Genomic DNA, 19,183 nt, shown 5'->3' on the forward strand with positions numbered 1-19,183 from the left:
TAATAAACAGAACAAACTCAGCATGACCTTGTAACAGACTTAGATAACGTGATATAGTAAACAGAACAATCTCAGCATGACCTTGTGACAGACGTAGATAACGTGATATAATAAACAGAACACTCTCAGCATGACCTAGTGACAGACGTAGATAACGTGATATAGTAAACAGAACACTCTCAACATGACCTTGTGACAGACGTAGATAACGTGATATAATAAACAGAACAAACTCAGCATGACCTTGTAACAGACTTAGATAACGTGATATAGTAAACAAAACATTCTGAGCATCACCTTGTAACAGACGCAGATAACGTGATATAGTAAACAGAACACTCTCAGCATGACCTAGTGACAGACTTAGATAACGTGATATAGTAAACAGACCACTCTCAGCATGACCTAGTGACAGACGTAGATAACGTGATATAGTAAACAGAACAATCTCAGCATGACCTTGTAACAGACTTAGATAACGTGATATAGTAAACAGAACAATCTCAGCATGACCTTGTAACAGACGTAGATAACGTGATATAGTAAACAAACCAATATGAGCATCACCTTGTAACAAACGTAGATAACGTGATATAGTAAACAGAAAACTCTGAACATCACCTTGTAACAGACGTAGATAACGTGATATAATAAACAGAACAATCTCAGCATGACCTTGTAACAGAAGTAGATAACGTGATATAGTAAACAGAACAATCTCAGCATGACCTTGTAACAGACTTAGATAACGTGATATAGTAAACAGAACAATCTCAGCATGACATTGTAACAGACGTAGATAACGTGATATAGTAACTTGCTTGATAGCAGTGTTACTCGTAGAACTTACACCAAAACGTTGCTGCTAATTGTGATAAAGAAGTTGTTCATCCATATATCTTTTCCTTACTTAGTACTCCAACTTCTAAATACCCTTCAAAGAAGACATAGATAAAATTATATAACCAAAATGTTTCACCAAGTCAAAACAAGCTGACATCTGCTTACAAGAACAACGATTCTGTGATTAGTTACATAAATCTGATCCTCACAAACCCTTATCCAATATAGCTTCAGGAAGTATTCTGTCTACACAGTAACATACCAGAATGATTTGTTCCTGTAACTTCCTGGTTCGAATGACTAAACTTACATCGCAGAGATAATCAAATACGAAAGAATGAATCATTAGTGTTTTAAGTGCAGTCATACAGGTTCAAATAAGCTACAACACATCGTTCAATCATATTTTATATTAAATCGTTCGGGACTTCATTTCTCGGCGAATGGATTTTCCCCAATGAAATAACTGTTAAGGAGTAATTTGTTTGGCTTCACATTGCTAAGGAAGAAATGTATCTCTAAGCATATTGTACAGTACGATTTCAGTGTATTTTGTTTCTAAACGAAAAAAAACCCCTTAAGGTGAAAATAATAAATAGAATTCACACGCGTGTTTTTTAATACTGGGACCATGAAGATCCACCCGTTCATGAGTGTTTGCAAAGGCTCGGCATATACCGACTAACTTAGACTTGTCACTTTCCAAATTAACGTATTGAATCATATGTTTGTATATAATCAGAATGAGAATCACTCAATGCTCAAAAACAACATTGCATATTATATTGTCACTGAACACTCAGAGTATCATTCTCAACAGCTCAAAAGGTTCGGTTGCAATCTCAGAAAAGGACCGAGTTCACTTCTGCCAGAATATTTGATTTTTCAACTTTGTACACCACCATACCACATGACAAACTTAAGGAAAAACTTCATTCCTTGTTACCATATATACAGTTACATATCTATCGTCAGGTTCAGGACAATTTGTCAAAACGTGAAAGCAAATGCCATCTGAAGTTTACTGAGAAAACGATATGTAAAATGCTGGTCTCATTGATAACATCTAAACTTTATGTACAATTTGGAGGTAAGACATTTAGGTGAGGTGAGGTGAGGTGAGGTGAGGTGAGGTGAGGTGAGGTGAGGTGAGGTGAGACGAGGTGAGACGAGGTGAGGTGAGGTGAGGTGAGGGTTTAAAGTCGCGTCCAAGATTATTGCACTTATATAGCGACGTGCATGCACGTGTGTGTGTATGTGTGTGTGTGTGGCTGCTTGTACTAGACCGATGCCGATTTATAGTGCTAGCTCACTGAGATACCATGCCGCAGTTTAACATGAATATCCCACTCAGACACAGTATACTGAATCCGTGTCGCACATGCCTTGCTTTAACCCTGAATGCCGAGCGCCAGACAGGGTAACAACAAGTACCATCTTTTAACGTCTCTTGGTATTGCGCGGCCGGCGATTGAACCCCGGACCTTCCTCTCTCCGGTCGCACGCTCTACCACTAGACCACGGAGACGTCTAAGGCATTTTGGCAAGAAGTAGGCATCCCCATGGACACCAATTGAGCCACAGGTTTACCCCCAAAAGTGAACGAAATCAGTGAGGCTGCTTCATCTGTTTCATAGTTAGAGCTATACATAAAGATTGAGAGTGACAAAACACTCTCCACTAGACTGTATGGCAAGAGGAATGACTTCAACTTTCCAATAGTCGAGTTGAAAAGGGGATTTGAATAGGACATCATTTGTTGTCACTGGCGCGTTAAATTTGGAAATGTCCTCCACATGTCTTCTATAAAACGGTTTGAAAGTAAGAAAGGCCTCCATTGTTATAATCTTGATCAAATCGGGTTGCCCGTAGCAACCTAGGCTGTTGTGTCGCAAAATTTTATTCCATTAAAACATGGTAGTCATAGTTGTCATGGCATGACAGATTAACGATAGTGATATTAAAGATTCACGTGGTCTTTATTTTGTTTTGAGAGTTTAACTTACAGTGGTTTCACCGGATATGTCGAAAATGTAAAAAAATTACGACGGCGGTCGGATGACAATGCGCTATGCCATTTGCTAAAATAAACTGACTGGTCAGGTGAGCTACAACGTGACCCATCAATAGATTTTAGTATGTCAAAATTCGTATTTAATGCATCAGAACCAAAACATGGGGTGCAATTGTTTCCGATGAATACTCTGTCTGCCTAAGTCTATTTAACACATGACCACATATGTTCCGACATCGAAGTGTAGTGGTAATTATGGACACATAGAAGGAAAGAAACGTCTTTACGTGGAATTGGTAAATCTGTAAGCCTCTAGAGAAAATTGAGATATGCAATTATAATTCTGTTGTTTTTTTTATCAAGCTTAATTCAAGCTTATACATCGTTTAATTCCCCGAGGCAACATCACAGCACTGCTGGGGGTTCTGACCAATCAATCATCATAAGAACACGTGGAATACGTTTATAAACCGTTAAACATACCACAGAAACTACCCGTGCTGTATTGTATTTTATGTAAAGGTATATAATTGGCTGTGCTTTAAGTACATGTACGAAAGGAAATTGATAGAAAGTCATCGCTTCGGAAAGAAATGCTTATCTTCGCTTCGCAATGTTCATGAAAGCAGTACATTAGCAACCACATAGATGACATGGCCGCAGTAACACTGATAAAAACTGCATAGAAAATGGGGACCATTGTACATCTGTACACAATACGGCGACCGTGATACATCTCTACAAAACATGACGACCGTGATACATCTGTACACAACATGGCGGCCGTGATACATCTGTACACAACATGGCGGCCGTGATACATCTGTACACAATACGGCGACCGTGATACATCTGTACACAACACGGCGACCGTGATACATCTGTACACAACATGGCGACCGTGATACATCTCTACAAAACATGACGACCGTGATACATCTGTACACAACATGGCGGCCGTGATACATCTGTACACAACATGGCGGCCGTGATACATCTGTACACAACACGGCGACCGTGATACATCTCTACAAAACATGACGACCGTGATACATCTGTACACAACATGGCGGCCGTGATACATCTGTACACAACATGGCGGCCGTGATACATCTGTACACAACACGGCAACCGTAATACATCTGTACACAACACGGCGACCGTGATACATCTGTAAACAACACGGCGACCGTGATACATCTGTACACAACACGGCGACCGTGATACATCTGTACACAACACGGCGACCGTGATACATCTGTAAACAACATGGCGACCGTGATACATCTGTACACAACACGGCGACCGTGATACATCTGTACACAACACGGCGACCGTGATACATCTGTAAACAACATGGCGACCGTGATACATCTCTACAAAACATGACGACCGTGATACATCTGTACACAACATGGCGGCCGTGATACATCTGTAAACAACATGGCGACCGTGATACATCTGTACACAACATGGCGGCCGTGATACATCTGTACACAACACGGCGACCGTGATACATCTCTACAAAACATGACGACCGTGATACATCTGTACACAACATGGCGGCCGTGATACATCTGTACACAACATGGCGGCCGTGATACATCTGTACACAACATGGCGGCCGTGATACATCTGTACACAACATGGGGTCCATGATACATCTGTACACAACATGGCGACTGTGACACATCTGTACACAACATGGCTGTCGTGATTCGTCTGTACTAAAGATGGGGTCCATGATACATCTGTACACAACATGGCGACCTTGAAAAAATTGTATAATGAACTACGGGGATATCTCAAAGATATATATCAGTATTAACTCTGCCAAAACTTTTAAGGAATTTCGGAAAAGATGCATTAATGTCTCTGTAAAATAGAATGCATTGACACAGTATGTCAATCAATCGTACGAGTAGGAGTGAGTGAGTGGGTTGGGTTTTACGCCGCTTTGAAAAGTATTCCAGTTATATCACGGCGTGGGAGGAAAGCCCAAAGTGATGCAGGTCTCAGACGTTTACCACTTTGGTGAAACCCACGAGCACGGGTATGGTGCTGACAAACCTAGAAACCTGATCGGGGCAAACCGGGATTCTAACTCACGATCATAGGTTTCTGGCGTCCCCAAGGGACACAACTCTGTACAGCAAATTGCGGCTCCTTAGACGACTAGGCCACGCGTGACCCCAATACGATTAGTAAGTCTGCACTGCAGTAACATTGTAAACAGGAACAGTGCGTGCGTGAGTTGGGTTTAACGCCGCTTCTAAATGTGTCTCAGCTCAACCACAGGAGTATGTGAGATGTATGGAGAAAAGACCGATATGATGCAGATAGTGCCGAGCACGCGTATGGTGCTGACAGACCAATTGTCACAATAAGGGACTCTCGAACACCGGATCCCGCCACGACTACGGATCGCAACTGTGCACATCGACTTTCCCCGCCTGGGATGACTGAGCAAACTCTGTTCCCCAATTACAAAAGAAGCCTCACATTTTGTCATCGGTTTATCGATTCACTAGTCTTTGGCAAGACACAGAATATTAGCGGTGCAAAGGCTCCCGCGGAGGTCTCTCATCCATGTAAATGAGTGTTTGGTGTAACCTTTAAATTGCAACATTGCACCTACGTTACAACGACGTATATAACTATCGAAGTTAGACCACATACGAGGGCTGGCTGAAAAGTTCTAAACCTAAGTGGGATATCTCAGTCGGATTGAAACAAACTTTTGCCACCAACAAGTACAATCATTTCATAAATCATAGACCTAAGAACTGCAACTGTAGTGTTATTATTGTCTTTGTACCAGACCATCTTGTGAACCTACCCATTGAAATCACCACAAATGGACAAAACTGGCTATAGGGCAGTCATCAAGTACCTGCAACTGAAAGGGCTAACTCCAACACAGATACGCGCTGACATGGTCTCCGATTTAGGGGATGATGCCCCTTCCTTATCCACTGTAAAGAAGTGGGCTGCAGAATTCAAGCGTGGCAGAGAGATCCTTGACAATGACCCGCGTCCAGGAAGGCTTTCAACAGCAACCCGGATTCCGGAAAACATTACCCGAGTGCATGACATGGTGTTGGCTGATCGACGATTGACCACTCGACATATTGCCAGTGTTGTGGGCATCTCTCACGAGTTGGGAATGACGAAAGTTTCTGCAAGATGGGTGCCAAAGCTCTTGACAGCAGATCAGAAACGTGTCAGATTCCTAACGTCCCGTGACAATTTATGCCGTTTTGAAGCAGATCCCGATGTTTTTTTGGCCCGATTTGTAACCATGGATAAGACCTGGATTCATCACTTTCAACCAGAAACCAAAATTCAGTCTAAACAATGGAAGCATCCGGAATAACCACACACCCAAAAAGCCAAGTCGGTTCCTTCTGCTGGAAAGGTGATGGCTTCAGTCTTTTGGGATTCCAAGGGTATTGTGCTGATCGACTATCTTGGAAAAGGCCAGACTATCAATGGAAGATATTATGCTGACCTACTGAGACAGTTGCGTGAAGCTATCAAATCTAAGCGACGGGGAATGCTCACTAAAGGAGTCCTGTTCCATCAAGACAATGCTCTTGTTCACAAACCGGTGGTTGCCATGTCAGCGATCCATGATTGTGGCTTCGAACTCATTGACCATCCCCCTTTTTCACCCGATTTGGCCCTGTCAGACTTCCACCTGTTTCCCAAAATGAAAAAGGAACTAGCCGGTCGCCGTTTTCCTAGTAATGATGACGTCATTTCCACTGTGAATGACTTTTTTAGGGTGGCTGAAGAAAAAGTTTCTTGACCGGCATCCAGGCCTTGCAGCATTGCAAAGGTGTTAGGTTAGGCTTAGAACTTTTCAGCCAGCCCTCGTACGTGAAGATCAAAGGTGCCTTATCCAAGTTATATTCATACTCGGCGGTCGCCGAATGGCGTGGTACAATGTGTGACAGTTTCTAAAACAATAGCCCCTGAGGTGGACAAAATATTATCCAATTATCAAGTAATTGAATTTGGCTGTCGCCTATTTGGACGATTGATGACATTATTAAACAGTGGTATTTTCGTTGGTTAATAAACCGCTTTATGACTCACACGTTGCCGATGCAACTGTTTACGATTCATATAGTTGTGGGGGCGTTGGTAGCTCAGTTCAACTATGTACTTCATCAAGTTCTCAAAGCACATTTGACACGTTTTGAAATACAGCTGTTGTCATGAACATGATATCGTTCAATAATCTACAGTGTAGCTTAAGAAACTTCCACTGTCTCATATCTATGCTTTGTGGAATGCGAGGCTTGAACGCGTGTAAGAAGAATGGTATCTCTTGAAAGACAACACCACATTACAGACAGCTGACTGCATCTGTTTGCGAGACAACAAGAGCAGTGGACAGATGTGACTGTGAAGATTGAGAAAGCTGAACAACAAGCTGTGATTAACTACATGTATCTGCATAAAATTAACATCTCACCATCTCACCAAACACAGTGGTCGGAAACATGACAAGCGCTTCATGCTCAACTACTAAGAAATTGGCTGATGAATATCAACGATGAATATCAAGGTCTGGTTGTATCTGAAGATGCCGTCTGAAATTCAGATGGAGGCTGTATAGACACAGACCTCATAGACATGGTTAACCGATGTCGTACAATTTATATTTACCATATCGCTGACACTACTTGAATCACGTTTGGGTGAGTACAGTCCACCTTAACCGACACACAACATGAGCAAGCCGTCCGTAATGTGGGTACCAAGAAGGATGACACAGAATCAGAAGCTGACCCAACGAACATATTCAGGGACCTGTTGACCAATTATCAACAGAATCCTGATGAAACAATATGCGAAATGTAACCCGGGATTGGACCTTGGCCCATCACCTTGATCAAAACTTTAGAGCAGTGGAAGCATTTGGCCTCGCCCCCACCAAAACGTAGCGTCCGTTAGCCAGGTCATGGTTCAATTTTCCAGGACAGTAAGGGGTCAGTCACGATTACCTATCTGTTTTGAGGTTCGACAACCAATGGTCAATACTGTGCCACATAATTACGTCAGTCCAAAGACACTATCAAGGAAAAATGCCGAGGATACCCCCGTTCAGGTGTGCCACTGATTGCTCCTATGCACACGTCCAAGTGGCTGCGGCTGCTGCTGCAGATTGTGGCTTTGGATTACTTCCCAGTGTCTCTTAATCTCCTGATCAAGCATCCTTTATTTTATCTATTTTCTTAAACTCAAATCACAACTGTGTGGCATGTTTTCTTCTCCAGTAACACTATGTTGTTGGTTTGTTGTTTAAAGCTGCACTCAGCAATATTCCAGCTATATGACGGCGGTCTGTAAATAACCAAATCTGGACCACACAATCCAGTGATTAATATCATGAGCATCGATCCACACAATGGGGATCGATGACATGCATCAACAAATTTATCGAGCCTGAGTGAGTGAGTGAGTAAGTATGGTTTTACGCCGCTTTTAGCAATATTCCAGCAATATCACGGCGGGGGACACCGGAAATGGGCTTCACACATTGTACCCATGTCGGGAATCGAACCTGGGTCTTCGGCGTGACGAGCGAACGCTTTAACCACTAGGCTACCCGACCGCCCTTATCGAGCCTGAACACCCTGAAGACTAGGGTATAGCCGCTATCGTTGTCATTTTCGGGGACCAAGATAAACACTTTGAAAGGGCAAGGATATCATAGCGAGATATCCTCCAGGATTACCTCCTTCCGAGTGACGTTTCTAAAAGTCACGAGGCACCAGGGATGCATGTTTTCAATATACACGCATCTCTAAAATTGCTGAATTATTCAAGCTTTGCCTTATTACAGAAGACTTTTATTTAGTGCAATAATAGATTATATGCAAAGTTTACCTTAGTAAAAAATAAACGACTTCACTCGTCCCTGTCAGAGAGCGTTTTTATTGCAAGTCGCGCATTTCGAAACTTATCGAAAGAGATTTCGCCAGCGGGAACTGGCTTAGTAATCGATAAGTGTGCTTTGCGAAAGCTCCATAGCTTGGTTTCGTTAACAGGGGCAAAAAAAACTAAACCTCTCCGTTGTTTTTTTCATATGTTTCATTTTGAAAATATCTTAAATTGCCAATGCTATATCCCAAAAATAAACTGTACTGGCGCTTAGTCAGAATATTTCTTCATGGTTTTAATGTTTCAAATATGACTTGATTTAGAATTTTTAATTTTTTACAAAAAATTGCATAATACACAATTGCAGGTGGGAACCTTAGACAGCTTATCTTTGAAAATCAATAATTGCTTTTTTCGGCACAAATTTACATTTCATACGTGATAGTGATCAAGTGGTTCCAAATTCATTTAATTGTAAATACATATGGTTCATCGATTATGTAAAACACCTCGCCCGTAGATACACTATCAACTAAATCGTGTTTCGGGTGGCCCAATCGTCTAAGGCGCCGCGATTCGCTGTGCAGAGTTGCGTCCCTTAGGCACGCCAGAAACCTATGATTGTGGGTTCGAATCCCGGTTCGCCCCGATTATGTTTCTAGGTTTGTCAGCACCATACCCGTGTTCGTGGGTTTCACCGAAGTGGTAAACGTCTGAGACCTGCATCACTTCGGGCTTTCCTCCCACATTAAGCTGACACGCCGTGATAAGACTGGAATACTGTTAAAAGCGGCGTTAAACCAAACTCACTCACTCACTCTAGTGCACGGAGCGTCTGCCTGAAGAGCGAAAGATCGGGGGTTCGAATCCCCGCCGCGTCATGGAATAACTGAAAAAGTTCGCTATGCTGCCTGGCGCTTGACATTGATAAAGCAAGAACTGTTCAGTTCTGAGTTAGTATACTGTGTCTGAGTGGGGTATCCATGTTAAACTGCAGCATAGTATCTCAGTGGGCTAGACCTATAAAACCGGCATTAGTCCAGACTAGTAACAGCAGCCACACACACACGTCCATGCATGTCACTATATAGGTGTAATAATCTTGAACGCAACGTCAAACTCCATATCACCTCACATCTATTTGTTTGAATGACACTTGGATACCGCGAGCTATGGTGATATAACACAAACTGTCAATGACTTTTCACAGCCAATTATAAACCTTTACATAAAATACAATACAGCACGGGTAGTGTCTGTGGTATGTTTAACGGTCTATAAACGTATTCCACGTGTTCTTATGATGATTTCTCATTGGTCAGAACCCCCAGCAGTGCTGTGATGATGCCTCGGGGAATTAAACGATATATCAGCTTGAATTAAGCTTGATAAAAAAACAACTCAATTTTCTCTAGAGGCTTACAGATTTACCAATTCCACGTAAAGACGTTTCTTTCCTTCTATGTGTCCATAATTACCACTACACTTCGATGTCGGAACATATGTGGTCATGTGTTAAATAGACTTAGGCAGACAGAGTATTCATCGGAAACAATTGCACCCCATGTTTTGGTTCTGATGCATTAAATACGAATTTTGACATACTAAAATCTATTGATGGGTCACGTTGTAGCTCACCTGACCAGTCAGTATATTTTAGCAAATGGCATAGCGCATTGTCATCCGACCGCCGTCGTAATTTTTTACATTTTCGACATATCCGGTGAAACCACTGTAAGTTAAACTCTCAAAACAAAATAAAGACCACGTGAATCTTTAATATCACTATCGTTAATCTGTCATGCCATGACAACTATGACTACCATGTTTGTATGGAATAAAATTTTGCGACACAACAGCCTAGGTTGCTACGGGCAACCCGATTTGATCCAGATTATAACATTGGAGGCCTTTCTTACTTTCAAACCGTTTTATAGAAGACATGTGGAGGACATTTCCAAATTTAACGCGCCAGTGACAACAAATGATGTCCTATTCAAATCCCTTTTTCAACTCGACTATTGGAATGTTGAAGTCATCCCTCTTGCCATACAGTCTAGTGGAGAGTGTTTTGTCACTCTCAATCTTTATGTATAGCTCTAACTATGAAACAGATGAAGCAGCCTCACTGATTTCGTTCACTTTGGTGGGTAAACCTGTGGCTCAATTGGTGTCCATGGGGATGCCTACTTCTTGCCTAAATGTCTTAGACCGCCTCCGTGGTCTAGTGGTAGAGCGTGCGACCGGAGAGAGGAAGGTCCGGGGTTCAATCCCCGGCCGCGCAATACCAAGAGACGTTAAAAGATGGTACTTGTTGTTACCCTGTCTGGCGCTCGGCATTAAGGGTTAAAGCAAGGCCTGTACGGCTCGGAGTCAGTATACTGTGTCTGAGTGGGATATTCATGTTAAACTGCGGCATGGTATCTCAGTGGGCTAGACCTATAAAACCGGCATTAGTCCAGACTAGTAACAGCAGCCACACACACACGTCCATGCATGTCACTATATAGGTGTAATAATCTTGAACGCAACGTCAAACTCCATATCACCTCACATCTATTTGTTTGAATGACACTTGGATACCGCGAGCTATGGTGATATAACACAAACTGTCAATGACTTTCCATTGCAAGGTTTACGATGTGACCGTGTTCCTGAAACAGTGTTGGTTGGATGTCAGTTTACATTGACTGACGTACGACTAACTATTACATGTATCTATGAGGAATTCCTTCGTCATAATCATTATTTCGAATACACAATTATGATAACATATTGTGACACAATCTATATATATTCACTCAATGGTGGATTTAGTCAACAAAATAGGGTATACAAATATTCAATGTACTTATTCACAGTATACGACCCGTGAAGATACGGGTTGGAATAGGTCTTCAGCAACCCATGCTTGCCGTAAAAGGCGACTATGCTTATCGTAAGGGGCGACTAACGGGATCGGGGGCTCAGGCCCGCTGACTTGGTTGATGTATGTCATCGTATTAGGGGATAAAGCATCGACTGGTCGTATCGGAGTCAGTGTAATGTGTCTGTGAAAGTGGGGTTTTCCTGTTAATCTGGGCATGGTATCTCAGTGGGCTAGAACTATAAAACCAGACATCCCACAGATGACGCCCTTACCTTGTGAACTTGCTTATAACTCACTCACTCACTCACTCATCCCCGTTCTATTCATCAAAGATGATGAACTATTACTTGCTACACTTTTAGTGGCTTAATTTTACATCTGTGGGAACTTCACCCTATATACGACATTTGGATTTTTCTATGCGGGTGCTCCAGTAGTGTAACTGCTAGAACCCAGAAGGAGGAAGCCAATATGTTCAGCGTGTCTCAGTCGGGGACTAGCAGACTTTGGATCTGGTTTCTGCAGACACAAAATATTGATTGTCGCTCCCTTACAGGACGTCCTAGTCCAACAGACAAGACCAGGGTGGATTCATCAGCAACCAGGCTTTAAGAAATCGCGTCCAAACAACCAATCACATTGCTGAGTTCAAGTTACTGACCAGATGTTTAGAAATTGTGTGAATGCAGCTTATTTGCCATCTTCTCGAGGCATTGGCTTTAACTGACATATAAAACTCCAGTTTCATCCCTTGCCGAAATAGGTTCCATTTCCCAAGTTACATTTTGGCTGGACTAACGAGTCTATGCATAGTCCAATCAAAATCGCGTAGCGAACTAGACATCCGGTTCGTAAACAGTATGGGTTTCAACATGCAGATTTCGGTCGACTGCATGATTTGCAATGCACGTGTACCGCCAAATGGGCGTCGACAGATATTTTCCAAATGTTTTCATGTTTTTATCAAGGTACTCAAGTGATATGATGCACTTCGCGAGGTAAGACCCGTTTTATTACAATAAAGATCTTGATTATCGATCAGATCGTTTTCACTGGGCGCCGCCATTTTGTTTGAAGTAAATGCAAGTTCTATAAAAGTTGGAACCTGGTTGGTCAATAGTAGGGACATCGAAGGACCACAACCCGTAATAGCCACTGGTGACACTAAGGTCGAGCCTGGGAATTAAAGCCTAGTTCAGTTAAAGCCCTGCCTATGGAGTATGCTAATTTCCATGTTCGGTTGTAGCACCATTAACAAATCGACACATTCTGGACAGATGCCAATGGTGGTTAGGGAGCAGAAACTGGAAAAATGGGCGATGTTCTCGGGCACTGTTTTCAGATAAGCCTAGATTCACTCTCGACCCGAAGGTCAAAGTAAGGCAGCATGAGACTTTTGGGTTGATTCTATAACGATATGAGGCAAGGTAACTCTGAACGCCAGAACTGTACAGTACTACCGTATTCTGACATACTGGCACCAATTATTGTGACGTTTGCGCGCCATGCCGGTCTACTATCACAGCTGACCACCCCCAGCAGCAAACCATCACCAGAATGCAAAGGCCAACCTTGGGTCTTGACCTTTCCCCCCATAGAGAAAGTCTGGGCCAGGATCTGGAGACGTGTACGCCGACGACAAAGGTCAACCGCTACGTAAGCGGAAGTTGGCCAGGCGCTGCAAGATGAGAAGACAAGACCTCCTCAAATTGTCAATGGGATATTGAGTCGGGCCCTGTCACGTCACATAAACGAATAGTTGACTAATCGTGGAGGTATGACCCATTATTGATCGAGTTATCTCAAACGTTCGTTCATATTGTTTTATATAGTCCCGGTCTTCTTTCTGGGTTGTTTGTACACTTACAATACACCGCCATCATGTTCTGTTGGTTGTCATGTCACACCTAGTCATTCCTTTTCTTATCCATCCAGGGGCAGTCGGGTAGCCTAGTGGTTAAAGCGTTTGCTCGTCACGCCGAAGACCCGGGTTCGATTCCCGACATGGGTTCAATGTGTGAAGCCCATTTCTGGTGTCCCCCGCCGTGATATTGCTGGAATATTGCTAATAGCGGCGTAAAACCTTACTCACTCACTCACTCACTCACTCACTCACTCACTCACTCTTATCCACCCATTACCATCACATGAATCCTCTTTGTATTTCAGTAACTATCTGGTATTTTTTAATATTCCCTACCATTTGGAGATGATATTAATTAATTACTGGTGTGTCTGCTCCAGATTCGATTATTGACAGATCGCCGCTGGAATATTGCTTTCTGTGAAGTTCAAAACGAGCAAAATCAAAGCCGCGGTACGGCAATTCTTGCACCAGCATAACAGAGTGAGTCCAGCCGTGTATAGTGATATATCAAATTATTATCTCGACACCACTATACTGTCATCTTTGAATGATCACCAAAAGCATCAATGGTGTCATCCAATCGCCCCACGCTCACTGGAAACACTTCGGAAACGTTAGCCTAATTCAACATCGTGTTCTGTATTGTCACACGGTGTTATTGACGTTTGAAGCTATTCCCTAATACAAACCCTTATCTAATGATACATCTTCTCAAACCTATTTGTCGTAAGAAAACTAGAGGATATAGTTGCCCGCTATTTTGAGCATTAAAGTCATAATATAATCTCGGAGTATCGATTACACAGCGACACATCTGGTTGTAAGATGATTGTCAATGTGAGTTATTTCGCATATATTGAATGAAATTCCAATTTGTCATTTTATCTTATAATGATTGACCGTCAATCATATTAGTTTCTTTGTGTGTGAGGTGAGGTGAAATAGGGTTTAACGTCGCGTCCAAGATTATTGCAGTTATACAGAGATGTGTATGCATGCACGTGTGTGTGTAATTGTGTGTGTGTGTGTGTGTGAGGGCCAAAAGATTGTAAAACGTTGTAGTTCGCATGGCCTACTTGGTGTGCAAGCCGAAGCGCATCTGTTGTAGTTAATGATTCTGATCACCGCATAAACACATATGAACTTGAAAACACTTTGTTCACAATCCCGATTTGTAGTCAGTTTCTAACGCTGATTTTATGTTATTAATGTTAACTTGCAAAATTTCGTGTTTGCATTCTTGGGATTTTTCAAATGTGAAAATCCTCCAAATAACAGTTAACCTAAGACGATCGCCAAAGACCGCCGACATTGAACATTCAACTTACGCAAGCCACAAGCAATCGCTTTTCATTTTCACGATCACAATTGAATTTGTAATGTGTGAGAATGGAGGTAAGACCATGTGTGTTTCGAAATTAGAGGTATCAAATCTGTTTCACATTTCTAAACTGAACACACTTGTCTTCTCTCATTTACTCATTGTGTGCGCCATATGGCTACCATTAAACGTCTTGAAATACCTTGAAGGCTGTAAACCTTATCAAAATAATTCGAGACAGAGTTGTATGACGCTCTTTAAAAATTTAATCTTCGTAGAAAGGGCACGATTCGATTGAGCCTCAAAAGTTGTGAAATGTAAACACTGAAAAATACAATATTGCTCAAAAGGGAAAGTTGACGATTGGAAAGTTAAAGTCACCACTCTTGTCATACAGTCGTGTGGTAGGTTTTTTTTGTCCCTAAGAATTTGTATACATAGATCTAAATATACTGAACAACAAAAGTTCCTGTGGCATTGAATAAGATTTAATGCAAAGTTATGTTTTTACCAAATCTGAAACAATTTCGGTTTGCAACAGATAAAAGACTCCTGTAAGTGTTAAAATGGTTTAATTTTCCATACTGACTTCAGAAAATGCGTGATTTAAAAAAAAAACATGAACGTGCCAAAATGTCAATTTACAAATCAATAGCGTGTGTGTCCACCTCTGGTTGCGATGCAAGCAACACATCTTCGTCTCATGGAATGGACCAGGCGTCGCACAAAGTCCTGTGGGATATCTGTCCATATCTGCTGGAGCATGTTTCGAAGTTCCTGGAGTGTCTGTGGAAAACGTGGTTTACGTCGAAGGCGCCGATCCATCTCATCCCACATGTGCTCGATTGTTGAAAGATCAGGGGAGCGAGTCGTCCAGGGGATGACATTCACATTGTTTTGTTGAAGAGAATCCTAAACAAGTCGAGCAATATGAGGCCGGGCGTTGTCATGTTGAAAGGTAATGCCTGGGCAATGACGACGCAAAAACGGTAGAACAACAGGGCCGATAATCTCGCCGCGGTAGCGCTGTCCATTGAGATTTCCATCTGTGAACGTTAAATTGTCTAGCAACATCAAGTTGACTCGAACCTGCTTCAAGCATTCCAATGGCTCGCTCATTTTCGGACAGGCGTGGCATTTCGTAATGTTGAATGATTGCGTAATTTTGTTGTTTTTCTTAGTGGTTGTTGTCAGCGCGATGCCAAACAATTCATGTGGAATCCCGTTAACGCACGTTTTTATACCCATTCTTGGGTAGTGAAATGCATGGTGCTTGCGTAAAAGTCAACTTTTGCATGGAATGCATACTTTTCTGTAGCAGTTGCGTTTTTGTGACTTGATTCCATACATGTACTACAATATTGAAAAACAAACTTCACTTGTTTGAAAAATACACAAACATATTGGTGTCACAGGAACTTTTGTTCTGATTATATGAAAGGGATGAGGCTGTTTTAGTGGTCTCGTTCATTTCAGGTTAAGATGGGCAAATCAGCGCAAGGATAGTGGCTATTTGGCCATTATAAACGATATCACATCATGCGTATACCTGAAGCTAATGTTAAACTTCTTGGATAAATTCCCCTGTTTAGATATTGCCAACAAGAGCAGAAATTCTGATTCAAATGCATAAAGAAACAGATCGACAAAAAGCGGATTACACTTGATGCCCATGTCCACTTCTGGCCCCCGGACGGTCGGGTAGCCTAGTGGTTAAAGCGTTCGCTCGTCACGCCGAAGACACAGGTTCGATTCCCGACATGGGTACAATGTGTAAAGCCCATTTCTGGTGTCCCCACCGTGATATTGCTGGAATATTGCTAAAAAGCGGCGTAAAACCATACTCACTCACTCACTACTTCTGGCCCAAATGTCTTATCCACAAATTCCATATAGATGTTATCAATGAGGAAGTCCAGTGTTTTATTTCACATATTGTTTTCTCACTGACAGCAAACTTCAGACGATATTTGCTTTCATATTTAGATATAACTATATCTGTGGTTACCACATTTAGCAGCAAGTGGCCCGTTGTTCAAGGAATGACGTCATTAAGTTTGACGGGAGGGATAATGGTATACAAAGTTAAAAATCAAAATTTTGCCGGAATTGAACTTTTCTGGGATTGCAATAATTCAAGTAAATCCATTGAATTGTTGATAATCCACATGATATGACATTCCACATGTGTCAAATACATTTGTTGTTAGAATGTAGAAAGTCCTTCCTTCGTAGTATTAAGGATTATGGTTATTCTTTGAAAAAGGTATTTGGTGCGGATATTTTGAAGCATTTGAATTCAGTAAAAATGAGGAATCGTCATACACCCGGTATAGTAAATATGGCTTTGTTTAGATGAAGATCTTCATCAGTTAACAGACTGGCCTCATATGTCTATACAAACCATTTCATTTATTATTTGTAATTAAACATACTTGGAAATATATGGGAGAAGATGATATAAGTTGTGATAACTGTCCAATCATTTCCATGTAAATAAAATATGTTAAAACTATAAACAAAAACATTTTCACATAGAGTCGTAACAGGCGTGAGTGAGTAGGTTGGGTTTAACGCCGCTTTTAACAGTATTCAAGTTATATCACGGCGTTTCAGTTTAATGTGGGAGGAAAGCCCGAAGTGATGCATGTCTCAGACGTTTACCACTTCGGTGAAACCCACGAGCATGGGTATGGTGCTAACAAACCTAGAAACATAATCGGGGCGAACCGGGATTCGAACAAAAATCATAGGTTTCTGGCGTGCCTAAGGGACGCAACTCTGCACAACGAATCGCGGCGCCTTAGACGATTGGGCCACCCGTGCCTCCGCGAACATGACATATAACTGTTAATTCTGTAAGTGATGTGGCAGTTTCGAAAACCATATTGAGAGTGAGATGACTTGACTAAGCCAGACAGACACAGAAGGTGTTGCTCACCTGCATCCACGGCACAGACGAGTGTCAGCATCAACACGACGACGAACACGAACATTCTTTTCTTCCACAAATCGACCAGAATGAGGATCAACCATCAGTTTGGTCTGCAATTCAAAGTTAAAACTAAGTACAAACAATTTGGATGTAACATAAACAGCGAAACTAGACGTTGGGGCTTCCGCTTTCTAATCGGTTAGCATCACCGATACTTAGAGCACGGAAACAATTCCCCACTGGGGTAAATTATTAACTTTTCTCAGCCAGAAAGGCAATACCTATAAGGATACAAAGCCAAGATGATTACACATGTATACGCAGTTTCATTCACAAACGACAAGTTGCTTGTTCTAGAAACGGATAATTCTTTCATGACTCGGTATGTAGATTCTCGGTTTCCAATATAAAAAACCCAATTATGTTCGACGTCTAATATTGCTTATCCCTTCACTGATTGTGGAGATACAGATCTTGGCACAAATATGTTTATAAAAAGCAAGAAGGCTTCTTGGTACAATAATTGGCTACATCCGTTCTCAGACACGTAACTCAAATTGAAAGTATATACCAGGAGAAGAACGTGGTTTCTATGATTTGAATGCTGTAAAAAATACAAAGTAAAACATTTGCGTTCTTAATCCAGAAACGATGGAAGATAGGTACCTGTGTAGCGCGGCAGCGTAAACATCTCTACGTCTTCCCTAATCTATAATCCCCGTAGTGTCCTCATGAACTGCCAAGACGTGAGCGTTCTGTAGCTTATCCGCGCCAACAGTGCCAGCACACGTTTACTGCCAGCTGTGATTCACCCACAAAGAACAGAGGCTATCAATAATGTACAGCAATATTCGCGGTATTTCACACTCGTTTGTTTGACTGACATACTGCTCGGCTTTCTTTTCGCATTTTTCCCCCCGTTTTCTTTCAGCAAAATGTAATCAATATCGTCTTCACTGACGCGGGATACTCTAAAACAAAAGAAACAGGTCCCTGCTTATGATATGATGTTTTAGTGTATGTTACTCAAGGTTTGGAATATATCGTTCGATGAGAGTTCGCTATAGTACGTATTATTCACGAGCTAGACTATCTTTCATCTTTACTCATTGGTATGTATTACTCTTGGCATACAACGGCTTCATACATATACCCATGTAGGCAATCGAAACCGGGGCTTCGTCGTCACGAATTAACGACTATTTATTCAATACAGATGAAAACGTTTGGACAATGTTTCTTTAGTTCGGAACCACTAATCATTATTTACAATCGAGAGAGGCAGATGGAGGAAAATACCATTAACTGAAAGAAAATGTGGACTGACAATGATGGAACATTGGAGAGAGATTTCACTATTTATCTGTCCTTCATTTGAGGAAATAACTGATTCATAAATGTTATCATATTACATCCAACTTGTCTAAAATGAATCTGTT

The 19,183-nt window shown here is 41.7% G+C and overlaps 1 protein-coding gene across 1 annotated transcript in view; it reads right to left on the reverse strand.

Moving 5' to 3' along the window:
- Positions 1 to 19,183, reverse strand: part of LOC139446297 (protein dachsous-like) — a 49,906-nt gene that overhangs the window by 20,067 nt on the left and 10,656 nt on the right. Inside the window, exon 2 of the mRNA XM_071227647.1 lies at positions 13,193 to 13,299. Within this exon, the coding sequence (XP_071083748.1) occupies positions 13,193 to 13,299 (107 nt within the window). The remainder of the gene's footprint in view (positions 1 to 13,192; positions 13,300 to 19,183) is intronic.

Source organism: Haliotis cracherodii, unplaced genomic scaffold (assembly GCF_022045235.1).
Source record: "Haliotis cracherodii isolate W230 unplaced genomic scaffold, xgHalCrac1.p SCAF_6, whole genome shotgun sequence".
Taxonomy (NCBI): Eukaryota; Metazoa; Mollusca; class Gastropoda; order Lepetellida; family Haliotidae; genus Haliotis; species Haliotis cracherodii.